General features: G+C 41.1%; 1 protein-coding gene across 7 annotated transcripts in view; it reads left to right on the plus strand.

Moving 5' to 3' along the window:
* dagla (diacylglycerol lipase, alpha) overlaps positions 1-15,378 on the plus strand; it is a 350,361-nt gene that overhangs the window by 198,620 nt on the left and 136,363 nt on the right. For all 7 annotated transcript variants that reach the window (XM_073049359.1, XM_073049360.1, XM_073049358.1 and 4 more), the window contains one exon: positions 847-948. In XM_073049359.1, the coding sequence (XP_072905460.1) occupies positions 847-948 (102 nt within the window). The remainder of the gene's footprint in view (positions 1-846; positions 949-15,378) is intronic.

Raw genomic sequence — 15,378 nt, forward strand, 5'->3', positions numbered from 1 at the left:
TAAGCTTGCAAACCACTCAGAGGCTGGTTATATCTTTGGTAGAGGTCAGAAGGCAATTGTCTGTCTGATGAATCATGCATTGTGAAATTAATTTTGTCTCCTTGACTGGATCTGTTTGTCCTCACGGTGTTCAGCATTGTCTTAATTTGTAAAAATCTTCTTTAACAATACCTCACATTCACATGTGATTTGCTTTCACTTTAGCTCCATGGTTTTTGAGGTGATTGATAAATTAATGTGGACTCTTAGACTTGGCCACAGTTTGGACAGGAAATGTTGATGCAATGAGATGGTGGATTATTTGAGAGGTGGTGTGTTCCTTTCACCACTTGGGCAGGACTTCTGCTTTAGGTGACTTGTTTCCTGATGCTGTTTGTAATGCACTTTTTCCACTTTTGGTGGTTAAGGGCCAGGAATTCACACCAATTCATGATAATATTAACAATGCCAAAAGATGGTTATGAACTTGTATTGGTGCTGAAATGAAGTTAATAAATGGAATATTTGAGAACTGTATTTGGGAAATCTGTGATGATACCTCTCGGACTTGAAAAAAAGCATTTGGTTTTAGCCACGTTTATGGGCCACTTTTGCAATGAAATGGCAGTGCAAAGTCAACAGAAATGAGTTACTGGTTATTGGTAGTTTATTTTAACATTTAATAATTGCATAGAGTACTCAGATAATTAGACCACTGATTAAATCTTGATTGATTTTTGAGTGAATAAATTTAGTCTTAAATTGTCTCCTGATGAGTAATACATTCTGCATATGCGTCTTAAATCTGGGATTTATCCGTTGGGAGCAAGAAATATAATAATCTCTGTACTTTATTTTGTCTTACAGCAATCGTGCTAATAGAATTTGCATATGCAATCATAGGAATTGTATGGTTAGCACAATACTATCACTCCTGCAATGACAGTACTGCAAAGAATGTTACATTAGGTGAGTACAAAGAGCTAAATGTGCACTCCAATTATTAACAATAGTTTGTCTATTATTATAGCCTATACAATGCCTCAGTGAATAGTTCTAGTAATCACAAAATACTAGATATGTTGTTTGTTGTGTATTATACCTTTGAGCTTTTTAAAAAATATATAAATATTTTACTTTTCTCTGAAGCTGCTAGTACAATTGATCTCAAGATGTAAAAGAACTTGTCACTTTCAGCTGAGCATTTGATTTGCTATCACAGCGCCTTACTAGCGGGGTTATGCGTGTCATTTTATCCTGGTTGAGTATTCCACTGCAATGTAAGAATTGCAGGACTGGTACCAACTTCTGGACTGACTTTGACAATATTCGTCATATGCAGTCATTTGTCACCATTTCCAACTGTCCAATATTTGTCTAAGACAGATGAATTCAGTTTAAAGATTGGATTTATTTGTCACATGTATATCAATATATGCAGGGAAATGCATCATTTGCGCCAAATCAAATCAGTGAGGATTGTACTAGGCAGCCCGCTTGTGTTGCCATGCTTCTGATGCTAATATGCCATGCTCACAACTCGCTAACCCCAACTGTGTATCTTTAGAATGTGGAAGGAAACTAGAATACCTGGAGGAAACCTACAAGGCTGGAGGGAGAACGTAAATCTCCTTAGAGACAACAGCAAGAATTGAACCCTGATCTTAAAGCTGCTGCTGTAAAGTGTTGCTCTAAAAACCATACTACCATGTCACCCTTCCATTTATTACACCTGTTTTTGAAAAATTTAATAGATTGGTTCACTGCATGGTAAGTAGGCCATCCCAAGAATCCCTCTCCTGAAACAGACCACAGGAGAAGGAACAGCACTATCTAAACCAAGCAATTTGAGAAAGAGATGTAAGTGCAGTCTGTGGTTTAGTTGCAAGATGAGTAAAGAATTTTAATTATTGTTGGGATGAAGGGCAAATTGACAGTGTTGCATACTTTACTCATCCCATCATGCTTTGAGAAATTGGTTGGTTATCATTGGCTTTTCTTATTATTTTATGCCTGCAATTCCCCCACAAACACTAAAGTGAGGAAGTAGTTTCAGGAATGGGCCAATTAGCCCCTCAAGCCTTTCCTTTTCAAATATTTATCTTCCTCCAAAAAATTTCTAATAATCTAGTCTTTTCTGCTCTCAGGGGGCAAGGAATTCATAGGGATTTACTGTCCTTTGTGAGAAGAAGTTTCCATGCACCTCAGTTTTAAATGACAGCCCCCTTATTTGTTCAATGGAGCTGCATAATTAGAGTGGGTGCAAGGAGAGTAGTATTGGAATAGTTCTGGACTAGTGTGGTGATAAACAGAGGTTAGTTGTTGAAGGGTATTTTTTGACTGGAAGTCTCTAACTAGTGATTTACACCAGGGATTACAGAAGGGACAAATGTTGTTTGTACTGTATAAATACAAATGATTTGGATGAGAGGGATTTAGATCAGCTGAGTAAAGGCAAACTGAATTTAATTGAGACAAGTGTGAAGTAATGCGTTTTGGGATGTCACAGTAAAAGGTTGGGACCTCATGAGTGTTGATGTATAGAAGAACCTTGGGGGCAAGTTCAGAACTTCCTGAACATGACACTGTTGGATATTGGAGTGATAAAGATGTTTGGTATGTTTACCTTTATAAATTAGGCCGTTGAATGGAAAAGTTGGGATTTTATGTTACAAATGCACAAAACATCGGTTAGATTACACTTAGAGTAGTTTGTACAGTTCCAGAATTCCCAATACAGGAAGGCTGAGGTAGCATTTGAGAGTACAGAAGAGATTCACCAGGATGTTGGAAGAGCTTTGCATATAAAGAAAAAATTGAATAGGCTGAATTAATTTTTAATGGAATTCAACAGGTAGAGGAGTGACTTTACTGAGGTTTATAAAATGATGAAGGGCATTTATATAATTTGGTCTTTTTTCTAGGCTGTAGCATCATACATTTAAGGTGGGGGGGCAAAACTTAGAGATCTGAGGGGCAGGTTTTTCACACAGAGGGTGGTAGTTATGTGGAATGAGCTGGTAGAAGCAGATATAGTTGCAACATTTAAAAGGCATTTGGGTAGGTACTTAAATTGGAAAGGATTAAGGTCCTAATGCAGGCAAATGAAGGCTCCTTGTGCAATTGCATCCTCGATTTACTCACTTGCAGACCCTTGTGAGTATGGATTGGCAACAGCATCTCCACAATCATCATTAGCTTGAGTACACCACAAGGCTGTGTGCTCAGTCTCTTGCTCTACTCACTTTGTACTTATGACTGTGAGGTTAAGTACAGCTCCAACACCATATTTAAGGTTGCTGATGACACCACTGTTATTGGGCAAATCAAAAATGGTGTTGAATTGACATATATAAGAGAGAGTGCCACAGCAGTGATCTCTCTTGCAACATCAGCAAAACCAAAGAGCAGAATATAGACTACAGGAAGAAGAAATCAGGGTCTATGAGTCAGTCCTCGTTAGGGGATTGGAGGTGGAAGGGGTCAGTAACTTTAAATTCCTTTGCATTATGATGTCAAAGGTTATGTACTGGGTCCAGCATGTAAGTGCCATTTCAAAGAAGACATGGAAGTCCCTCTACTTTTTTTTAGAAGTTTGTGTCATCTGAAACATTGACAAACTTCTGTAGATGTACAATGGAGAGTATCCTGACTGATCACATCACTCCTGGTATGGAAACACCAAAGCCCAAGAGTGGAAAAGAGTTCAAAAAGTGGTGGATATAGCCCTCAAAAGCCCTCCCCAGTACTCTGCACATCTACAAAGAGTGCTGTCAGAAGAAAGCAGTGACCATCATCAGGATCCCTCTACCATCTAGGCCATGCTCTCTCCTTGCTACTGCCATTGGGAATGTGGTAGATGAGCTTCAGGACCCACACTACCAGGTTCAGAAACAATTATTACCCCTCAACCATCAGGCCTTTGAACCAGAGGGGATAATTTCAGTCACCACAACACTGAACTGATCACTAAAGACAACCTATAGACTCACTTTCAAGGAGTCTACAACTTGTGATCTCAGTTTTATTTATTTATTTGTCTATTATTTGCTTTTTTTGTATTTGCACAGTCTGTCTTTTGCACATTGGTTGCTTGTCAGTGTTTGTAGTTTTTTATTGATCCTATTGTATTTCTTTGTTCTATCATGAATGTCTACAAGAAAATAAATCTTCAGGTTGTCACTCATTCATTATGTGCGTGTCCTCAGGATAGACTTTGATAATTAATTGATTTTGAACTTTGAAATAGGATCAGTAAAGAAAGGCATCTTGGTTAGCATGAATAGAGAGCAGAGCAGTGAGCATCCTTGAGGTGCCCCAGTGTTGATTGTCATTAGGAGGAGATATTATTTCCAATCTGCACTGACCGTGGTCTCCCGATGAGGAAATCAAGGATCCAGTTGCAGTAGGAGGTTCAGAGGCCCATGTTTTGGAGCTTATTTATTAGTATTGAGGGTAAAGAGAGCTTTTGGCGCATTTGCCTTCATAAATCAAAATACTGAGTACAGGAGTTGGGATGTTATGTTGATGAGGCCTAATTTGGAGTATTACGTGCAGTTCTGATCGCCTGCCTACAGGAAAGATATCAATAAGATTGAAAGAGAATTGAGAATATAGAAAGATGTCAGAATCAGAATCAGAATCAGAATCAGGTTTATCATCAGCGGCACGTGTCATGAAATTTGTTAACTTAGCAGCAGCAGTTCAATGCAGTACATAATATAGAAGAAAAAAATCAATCAATCAATTAGTATATGTATATTGAATAAATTAAAAATCTTGCAAAAAACAGAAATAATATATGTTTAAAAATTGAAGTACAGTAGTGTTCACGGGTTCAATGTCCATTTAGGAATTGGATGGCAGAGGGAAGATGTTGCCAGGACTTGAGGACCTGAGTTATTTGGAAAGGTTGAATACGTTAAGACTTCATTTCCTAGAGTATAAGAGAGTGAGGGGAGACTTGATAGAGGTATACAAACTTATGAGGAGTATAGATACGGTTAATACAAGCTGGCTTTTTCCACTGAGTTTGAGTGAAAGGGACACATGAGGGGGAACCTTCACTCAGGGTGGTGAGAGTGTGCAGTGAGCTGTCAACTGAAGTGGTAGATGTGGGTTTGATTTCAGTATTTAAGAGAAATTTGGATAGGGACATGGATGTGAGGGGTATGGAGGTCTATAGTCTGGGGTGCAGGTCGATGGGACTAGGTAGGTTAATAGTCTGGAATGGCCTGGTTGGGTTGTAGTGTTCTATGACTCTCTAGCATTGAAGACATCAAAAAGGCATGTCCATCATTAGTGATCCCCATCACCCAGGACATGCCCTCATCTCATTGCTACCATCAAGAGGTACAGGAACCTGATGGCACACACTCAACATTTTAGGACCAGCTTCTTTCCCTCTGCCATCAGATTTCTGAACAGACAATGAACCCATGTATTTTTTTTTCTTTTTTTGCTCTCTTTTTGCATTACCTATTTAATTTTTTAATAATTACTTGTTGTAATTTATATTTTTTATTATTATGTTGTACAATGTACTGCTGCCGTAAAACTGATTTCACACGATATGCCAGTGATATTAAACCTGATTCTGATTCATTTATAAGCATTGGGTATCAATTGACTTGCCCGGATACCTTCAACAATTTGTAAATATGGACACCTTGATCCATTAACTTTCCAAATCATAGTAAGCATACATTTGCCAGTTATGTATATTACTGTAAAGTAGTGGTCACCAACCCATTGATCGCGATCGATTGGTCGATCTTTGAGACATTCCCAGTAGATCCTGAAAAAAAAAGGAAAAATAAATATACAAATAATGTTGAGAGATTGTTTCCGGGTTGCGGGGTTTTAGTTCCGTTCTTTTTTCTCCTATTGCGCATGCGTGTAGCTCCCACCGCCACACACTACAGTGTACTTCAATGGTCTCCAACCACCAGGCCGCAAGGAAACGATATGAGTCTGCTATACCTTTCCCCGTTCCCTGTCACGCCCACTGTTGAACTTGAATACACTCAAGGTCATTACCCAAGCGCGTCAGGGATCACTGGTTGGCCTTGGGTAACCGGCCACTTTGTGCGGCCAGCGAGAAGTGCCGTTGCTACTGGCCTGGAGCTACTCTAAACCTGTTTACCACACCGAATGTTCGTGGGGAACCTGATGCTAAAGTATTCACAGACGACCTAATTCGGACTCAGGGTTTTGTAATTAGCAGAGCAGCTACCTTGCTGCAATCTACTGAAAGTCATCCCTCGAGACAAACTTTTGTCAGCCGATAGATCCAACAAGGGGGGGGCGGATGTGTGTCCTGTCGCACACCTCGCTCGGTTGGCTGCTCTCTCCGGACCCGCGGCCCCGACACGGGAACAGCTGCACCTGGCCAAGGTGTCTGGCGGCAGGCGGGTGGGAGGTTATCTAATGAGGCAATGAAGCCCTCAAAACTGCTTCGGTCCCTTGAGTTCAAGCACCCTGCACTTAAAGACAAACCCATTGAGTTTTTTCAGTGGAAAAAACGTGAGCAAGCGAGACAGCAGCTAAGTGCTGAGTGGACGAAAACTAAATTGTGGAATAGACTGGACATAAGGAACCTGCTTCGAGTATTGCTGTATTCCGGTCGTGTTTAACACCTCCGCCCCTGTCGGCCGGTCCGCAAGAATATCGTCAATATTAAACCGGTCCATGGTGCAAAAAAGGGTGGTGACCCCTGGTGTTCATATATTATCTCTACTTCTGGGTTGAGGTTTTTTACTTCCGGTCTTTTCTGTCCCGGTGTGCATGCATGTGACTAATCGATTTGGAGTCGATTTTGTCTTTCACTAAGGCCGAGGTAGGGGATCTTGGGCTTCAAAAGGTTGGTGACCACTACTGTAAAGGATTCTATATTCAGAGTATTTCAATGAAGGAAAATTATTCATTTGATAAGTATTTTTCATCCTGTTATTTATAATGAGAAAAGTAAAGGAGACTTGCAAAATGTTTGCCTTAATTAATTAGCATTTACTGTTCATTTCTTCTTTATCTTGGGAGCCAGCAATTTGTAATTCATTAATAGATATTCATTAAACATGGTATAGACTTTAAATGGCATGATGCTGTTGTCATATTAATCACAGAACTGAGGAGCCTGATCTTTGTTTCAGTGAGTCTTTACAGATAGATTGGCATTCTTTTAATTATAGAAGCCTTTGAATAAAAAGCTCATAGCAATATTGATTAAAAGTATTAGAACTGTGCTTCTTGGAATGTTCAAGTACTATAGAGACTTGAGGGCTTGAAATCTAAACTGATTCTTCAGTATGGTATTGAGACTATAAGGCATGTGTATAAGAGTCAGCTTTTACTTTATAAACTGGAGCTCCCTCTGTCTGTTGTTCTAGTGTGATAGCCAACATTTAAACAAAGTCTCATTTGGTCATTTCACCTCCTTGCTTTTTGAGGGATTTTGTTGTACACAAAGTAGCCACTATCACTTGCCAAAGGAACAACATTTGAGGAGAATAGTAAGCTGGCAAAAAAATAATAGGGAAGGAGACGCAAAGAACTGAAGTTCAGCTCACCTGGCACAAGTATCAGGACCTGTGGGAAGTGAGTCCTTTGAATAGGCCAAATTCAGCCAATGTTGAAACCAATGGCATTACTTAAATCCAGGAAGCAATGTGAATTATAATGCAGAATATTAAGATATGATATATTTAGGAAGAATAGAAATGGCACAGAACTTTACTTAGGTAGTCCCTCAGAATCAAAGTAGTTCTAAAATCTATCCGAACATCTCCTCTTCTACTTTGAACAGTAGACCAGAAGTTGCCAGGAGTGTTCTCAAGAAATTTTTGAGCATATATTAATCTTCATCCATGTGATGATCTCCTCCTATAATTGGATTTAGAATTTAGAGCTTGTTTTGGGTATATGATTGATATAACCTGCCAAACATAGTAGACTGAGAATAATTTGGGCCTTGATGCCAGGGAGAAGGCACTGATTTTGATTCAAATTTCCTTCCAATGAATTTGGAGAATTTTCCAGAGAGAACATTGGTGGGTTTTTACCATGCTTAGGAATGCCTGCTGCAGGTAGTTCAAATCTCAGAAGTATATCAGAGGGCAAGGATCAATGAGTTTTGCACTGGTCTAGATCTCGAAATACCTTTTTTCATAATCGATCGAAAGCAGTGCTATCATATTGAAGGCAGTGATGCATTTCATAACCAATGTCTGCCTCCACCAAGAGGGGTCTTTCAAGTTATATTAAAGGAACACTATGATTATGGATAGGAAGTTTGTTTCACACAAACAGAGCTTTGTAATAAATGTTCTTTCAAACTGGAGAATGGTAAACTCCAGGGTTTCCAAGTGTCAACGTAAGGAGGATTGTTTTTATTTAATATATGTTAGTAACTTAGAAAAGTTGTACAGTATAAAGTTTTGAAATTTAGTTCAAAAATACAAAATGCTTCCAAGAGAGGCAAGTTATGAGGGGGATGGATATTGATAGTCTGGAAGAAAACGTACATCAGCCGTCTAAGTGGCAAATAATTGCCAAATGTAAGTTAATATAGATAAACTCTGGTAAGACTAATTCACAAGTGATGCATGGGTATGAATATCTGGGTGTACATGGGCATACTTTCACTAATCTTTGAAAGTAGTAGAACATGTTGAGGGAGTATTTGGTTTAAAAAAAAGAGTATCCTAGAAAGAGCGTAGAAAAGATTTCAGTCCATTGTCTCCCCATGACCCCACTAGGGAGCACCAGTCCATTGTCTCCCAAACCATTTCCGATCTCATCAGCTTGGGAGATCTCCCATTCACGGTCACCAAACTTATAGTTCCCACACCCTGTACTGTCCGTTTCTACCTCCTACTCAAGATTCACAAACCTGCCTGTCCAGGCAGACCCATTGTCTCTGCTTGCTCCTGCCCCACTGAACTCATTTCTGCCTATCTCGACTCTGTTTTATCTCCCCTTGTTCAATCCCTTCCCACCTATGTCCGTGATACTTCCCATGCTTTACATCTCTTCAAAGATTTCAAGTTCCCTGGCCCCCACCACCTCATTTTCACCATGGACGTCCAGTCCCTATATACCTCTATCCCCCACCAGGAAGGTCTCCAAGCTCTCCGTTTCTTCCGGGATTCCAGATCCAGCCAGTCACCTTCTACCACTACTCTTCTCCACCTCGCGGAATTAGTCCTCATCCTTAACAATTTCTCCTTTGGCTCCTCCCACTTCCTCCAAACTAAATGTGTAGCCATGGTCCTAGCTATGCCCGCCTTTTTGTCGGCCATGTGGAGCAATCTATGTTCCCAGCCTACACCGGTATCTGTCCTTCTCTTTTCTTGCATTATGTCGACGACTGCATCGGTGCTGCTTCCTGCACGCATGCTGAGCTCGTCGACTTCATTAACTTCGCCTCCAACTTTCACCCTGCCCTCAAATTCACCTGGTCTATTTCCAACACCTCCCTCCCCTTTCTGGATCTTTCTGTTTCTATCTCTGGAGTGTTACGTACCCCGTAACTGGGTCACTTACCAGCAAAGATAGAGAGGTACGTTGAAGTCTGATGGTACTATTTTTTAACAGTATTTATTGATAAAAATACACAAAAATAATATCAATGCAAACATACAGATAATTACGTTGTCAATACTAAATCTAAAAGCGCGGGTATAATAATAATCAATAAGAAATAGCCCTATCGTTGTCTAGGGGATAACGTATTGTCCGATGGAAATATAAAAGTCACTTTAGTTCATTCAAGCTGCAGCTTTTGGTTGGAGAGCGAGACAATGTTTTTAGAACTTGCCCGTTTTCCCTTGTTATGATGTCGATCCTTCGAAATGTCGTCGGTGGTGATCTCTTCTTTAGCTAAGCCATCTTCCGTGGTAAGGCCTCAATCCCGGGCAAGGGAAAGGACACACGTGGACCTTCCACCGGCTGTCGCTATTAAACGCTGTCACGGGATTTCCAGCGTTTCTCCTCTGGTGCGTCTGAAGGGGCTGTTCCCCCAGACCCTCTTTTATCCTGACTCACAGGGTCTCAGATGTCAATCAGGGTGGAGGGATGCCTCCCCTCAACCAGCCCACTTTTGGCCATTCCCTGAGGGCTTCCATGAAGTACAGTACTCAATACACAATTCCGTCTCCAAGAGACAATGGCCGTTTCCCGTAGCTTTGTATCGCCGAGGGGCCAAGACATTCCAAACGTCTCTCTCTCATTTCCTGGGTCTCCTGACCTGAATTAATAGCAATCTTGCGATTCTCAAAAAGGAGGGGGCACAGGCGTAACAGGAGATAGCCTATCCACCGATGTCTACTACAAACCTACTAACTCCCACAGCTACCTAGACTATTCCTCCTTCCACCCTGTCTCCTGCAAAAATGCTATCCGTTTCTCTCAATTCCTCAGCCTCCGCTGCATCTGCTGTCAGGATGAGGCCTTTCATTCTAGGACAAAGGAGATGTCTTCCTTTTTTAAAGAAAGGGGCATCCCTTCATCCACTATCAACTCTGCCCTCCATCGTGTCTCCCGTATTTCACGCACCTCTGCCCTCACCCCATCCCCCCGCCAGCCCACCAGGGATAGAGTCCCCCTGGTCCTCACCTATCACCCTACCAGCCTACAGATCCAACGTATAATCCTCCGTAACATCCACCACCTCCTACGTGATCCCACCACCAACCACATCTTCCCCTCCCCCCCACTCTTGGCTTTCCGCAGGGATCGCTCCCTACATGACTCCCTTGTCCACTCATCCCCCCCCATCCCTCCCCACGGACCTCCCTCCGGGCACTCATCCCTGCAAACGGAAGAAGTGCTACACCTGCCCCACTTCTTCCCTCACCACCATCCCAGGCCCCAGACAGTCCTTTCAGGTGAGGCACCACTTCACCTGCAAGTCAACTGGGGTGATATACTGTATCCGGTGCTCCCGATGTGGCCATTTATACATTGGGGAGACCCGCCGCAGACTGGGAGACCGTTTCGCCGAACACCGGTGCTCGGTCCTCCAGCAGTGGCGGGATCTCCCTGTGGCCACACACTTCAATTCCACAGACCACTCCCACTCCGACATGTCTGTCCATGGCCTCCTGTACCGTCAAGATGAGGCCACACGCAGGTCGATTGAGCAATACCTTATCTCCTGCCTAGGTAGCCTCCTGCCTGCTGGCATGAACATCCAACTCACTGACCTCTGTTGATACCCCTGCCTCCCACCCTTACCCCCATCCCTATCCATTATTTTAGTCTGGTTCTCTTTCTCTTTTCCCCCCTCACTATAATCTCGCCCCCCAGCCCTACCTTTCTTTCTCTTTTATTTCCCATAATTCTCCACCTTCCCCCAGCCCATTTCCCTCCAGCCTATCACTTCCCAGCTCTCTACTTTATCCCTCCCCCCACTTCTTATCCCCCCTCGACCATCCCATGTTACTTCACTCCTGATGAAGGGTTTTGGCCCGAAACGTCATTATTACCTCCTCCCATAGATGCTGTCTGGCCTGCTGAGTTCCGCCAGCATTTTGTGTTTTTTATTTATTTCCAGCATCTGCAGATTCAGTCGTGTTGCCGTAGAAAAGATTTGCTGGAATAATTCAGTGAATCAGGGATTTTTGCTTTTAAGTTAGACTGGGGAAGTTGGGATCGTTCTCATTGGAGCAAAAAAATATTTGAAAGTGGTGCAGAACCAGTTCGGAAGGGGGTGGAGTTTGAGGAGGATCTCCTGGTGGGCTTGGTCCTGGGCCATTCATGGGTCCAGGTGGCAGAAAGTGGAGGGTGCTGCCCAGGCCAACTGCCTGCCCCTTTTCTGAAGATACATTCGTGCCTGGCTGTCCTTGGAGAGGGAGCACACGGTTGCAAAGGGCACATTGGTGGACTTCTGTGAGCATGGGCCCCCCCCAGGGTATTGACCATTTTGTAGATGGTAGTAACCATAATTTAAGTATACTTACTGTATTATACTACATTGAATATGTGTACCTTGTGTATATGTGATGTTAAAAAAAAAAAAATTCTGGTGGTAAGTTGAAGGAAGCTGTTTCCCTTACTAGATGGTACACAAGCTAGGAGATGTAGTGGTTTTTGGGTGAAAATTTAGAAAGAGAATGAGAAGAAAGATATTTTTCTTGGTAACCATATTCTAGAATTTGCTGCCTTAGAAATCAAATTGATCAATGCCTTCAAAGGAGAATTGAATGAGGATTTGAAATAGAATAATTTGTAGTTTTGTAGGGAAAGAGCAGAGGAATAAGACTGAGAGGATTGCAGTACAAGGAACTGGGATAGATTGGATGGGTCTAATGATTGCCTTCTGCTGTAACTATTTTATGATTCTGTGAATGCCAAGAGTAGGCAGGGATAAGATATTCACAGGAACAGAATAATTGGACTTAAAAAGACTTTAGGGAAAAATAGCATGTGCTAGTGGCTATTCATAATTTGGAAAATAAGCTGTAGTTGATGAGAATGAACAGGAGAATAACAAAAGGTTATTATTACTCATAAAATGCTGAAGGAACTCGGTAAGTCAGGCAACGTCTATGGAAAGGAATGGAGAAGTGATGTGTGTGTTAATCTGGATTTCCAGCATCAGTGCATTCTCTGTGTTTAAAAAAAAAACTATTATGCAGTAGTTGGTTATGGGTTGTGAAATGAGTGAGATGGGTGAGCTAAATGTAGGTGAGCACCTTGAATGATGGTCACAGTCTATTCAAGATCTAACTACAAATAAGAAGACCAATATACATCAAGAATTAAATTTTAGATTGTGTTTTAGAAACAAGAAAATTGAGCTGGTTGTATTGCAAAAAGAAATTAGCTTTTTTCTGATGGACACTGCAGAATATTGCTACTAACACCTAAAAATAGCTTAGATGCAGTGACTCTGAGATAAAGGGAAAGGTTTAGTTAAATATGCCACATTGGAGATGGCTTTTAATGTTTTTGTATATTAATGGGAAAAACTTATTGGGTATTTTGTTCAACTGCTCATTTTTGTTATGTGGCAAATTTGAGCAGTATGTTGCAGGAGACATATTATGGGAAATAGTAGGCTACTTGGAGGCAAATTTAAGTTAAAGTTTAATTTTATTCAACCATACATGAACACCCAGGAACTCTGGGGCCAAGGTGTGAAACACAGTACCAACAGTCATACACGGCACAAGGCACACGTAGCTCCCTTGCTGTCCACCAATAAATCAGTAAATCGGACTTTTAGCGTTCCATGTTAACAATGTCCAGCAGGGTCTTGAGATCACAAGAAAAGCACTAAAACAGTGCCTTCACCCTCTGAAGGCATCTAAAACACTGCTTTAGAATGTCCTGGATTGTGTACTGTAATCATCCTTACTGGATATTGCTTTTGGTAATGTTTTCAGGCTGCTGCACTGGAATTATCTTGCTAGTAGATTTAGAGGGTTTTGCTGAGGCAGCTTTGATGTTATCTCCAGTACACTGAAATGCCAGTTATAAGCATGCCTTTAAGTATAGAGGAAGGCAGTGATTATAGCTCTCCAATTATCCATGAGCTGGCTTTAAGGACCTGCTCTTTGAATGCACTTTACACTTTTCCTTGATCAATCAGTGGGCCTGCTGGTCAGTTTTGCCATTGATGCCTGCCCTCAATGGGAGGTTGTTAACAGTGATCATGTTTTCCTCTTCTCCTTGTGGATTTTTATTATTGAGGATTGGTGCTGTGCAGTGAAAGAAGATTGATGGAGGATGAACTGGCTGATTGGCAGGTAATTGATAACATGGAAAGATATAAAAGTTGTGGGCTGCGCTGACCCTTGCAATTGTCATTACCGATGATATTCATGCCTCATATGAAATTTGTCTGGAGGTCAAATTACAACACGTGATGCAATCAGTCCCTGACACAATGCAAACTAAAATAAATTAAGTACACGTTTAAATATTTACTGCTCATGGGAAATAAAGAAACAACCATTACCGTTGGCTTTATTTTGGCACTAAAAGCATATTCTATATCTGATATGAAATAAGATAAATGTTGTCTACTTTTATGATGTATTTAGATTTAACAGAAATATTGAAAGAAGGCTGGCAGTTATTTTGGCATGATCTGCTTGTTCTTTCCCAGGAAATATAGAGCATATTACAGATGGATATCCAGCAAATGTGATCTCATTCCTATTTCCAGTGCAGGTTGGATTGGCTAAGGTGTTTCAAATAATATTTAGTGTTGGTATGCTTGTAAATTATTAGCCTCACACTTTGCTGGCTTATATCGCTTCAGAAAATAGTACATTTTGTTTCATTTGCTTAAGTTGCTGAATTCCAAGAAACTTAATTAAGAGCAATATTGTTTGTTACTTAGGACAGGAGGAAATGGCATCCGGTAAATTGTGTTGCAGCTTGTACAGATGATTGATCATAAGACAGTCAGACCAGATACTAAATGCCAGTATAATAAAATCCTTGAGTCCAGTAAAGTTTTCACTCTGTAGAACAAAATTGTTGTAAATGCACGAGAGACCAGGTGGTAGCATAGCTATAATGCCATCTGGAACTGAATGGCCCTGGTGAAAATCATGCCTAACAAACCTCTTAGGTTAATGGTAGGCATGACTTGATCACACTGTTTGTGATTCCTTTCATTACTCAGCTTTGCTCATAATTATGAATAAGTTTATGTGACGGTACCTGCCAAATTGAACTTACTGTATATTTTATGGTCAAGACATACATAGGCAATTTTCCTAAATCTTGGGTAGGTGCCAGTGTATTGATATTTGAAAAATGAATTGAAATTGGTTTATTATTGCCACATGTACCGAGATACAGTGAAAAACCATCTTGCATGCTGTTCATACAGATCAGGTCATTGCACAGTGCACTGAGGTAGAACATATGCTGGTGATATTAAACCTGATTCTGATTCTAATTCTGACAATAACAGAATTCAGAATAAAGTGTAACATCTGCTAGAGAAAGTACAATGCAGGTAAACAATAAAGTGGAAGATCAAAATGAGGTAGATTGTGAGGTCAAGAGCGCATCTTATCAAGCAGAGGAACCATTCAATAGTTTTATATCAATGGAATTGAAGCAATCCTTGAGTCTGCTACTGTGTGCTCTCAGGCTTTTGTATCTCCTCCCCAATAGAAGAGGGGAGAACAGAGAATGTACAGACTGAGTGGGGTGTTTGATTACACTTGCTGCTTTACTGGGGCAGAAAGACAGAGTCGATGGAGCGGAAGCTGGTTTCCATGATGTGCTGATCAGTGTCCATAGCTCTGCAGTTTCTGGTTATCACTTACACAGCAGTCCCTGTGCTGAGCCATAGTACATGCAGCTAGGATGCTTGGAATAATGCATCAATTAAAAATTGGTAAATGTCGATAAGGACTTGCTAAATTTCTTCAG

Source organism: Hemitrygon akajei, chromosome 6, assembly GCF_048418815.1.
Source record: "Hemitrygon akajei chromosome 6, sHemAka1.3, whole genome shotgun sequence".
NCBI classification, from domain to species: Eukaryota; Metazoa; Chordata; class Chondrichthyes; order Myliobatiformes; family Dasyatidae; genus Hemitrygon; species Hemitrygon akajei.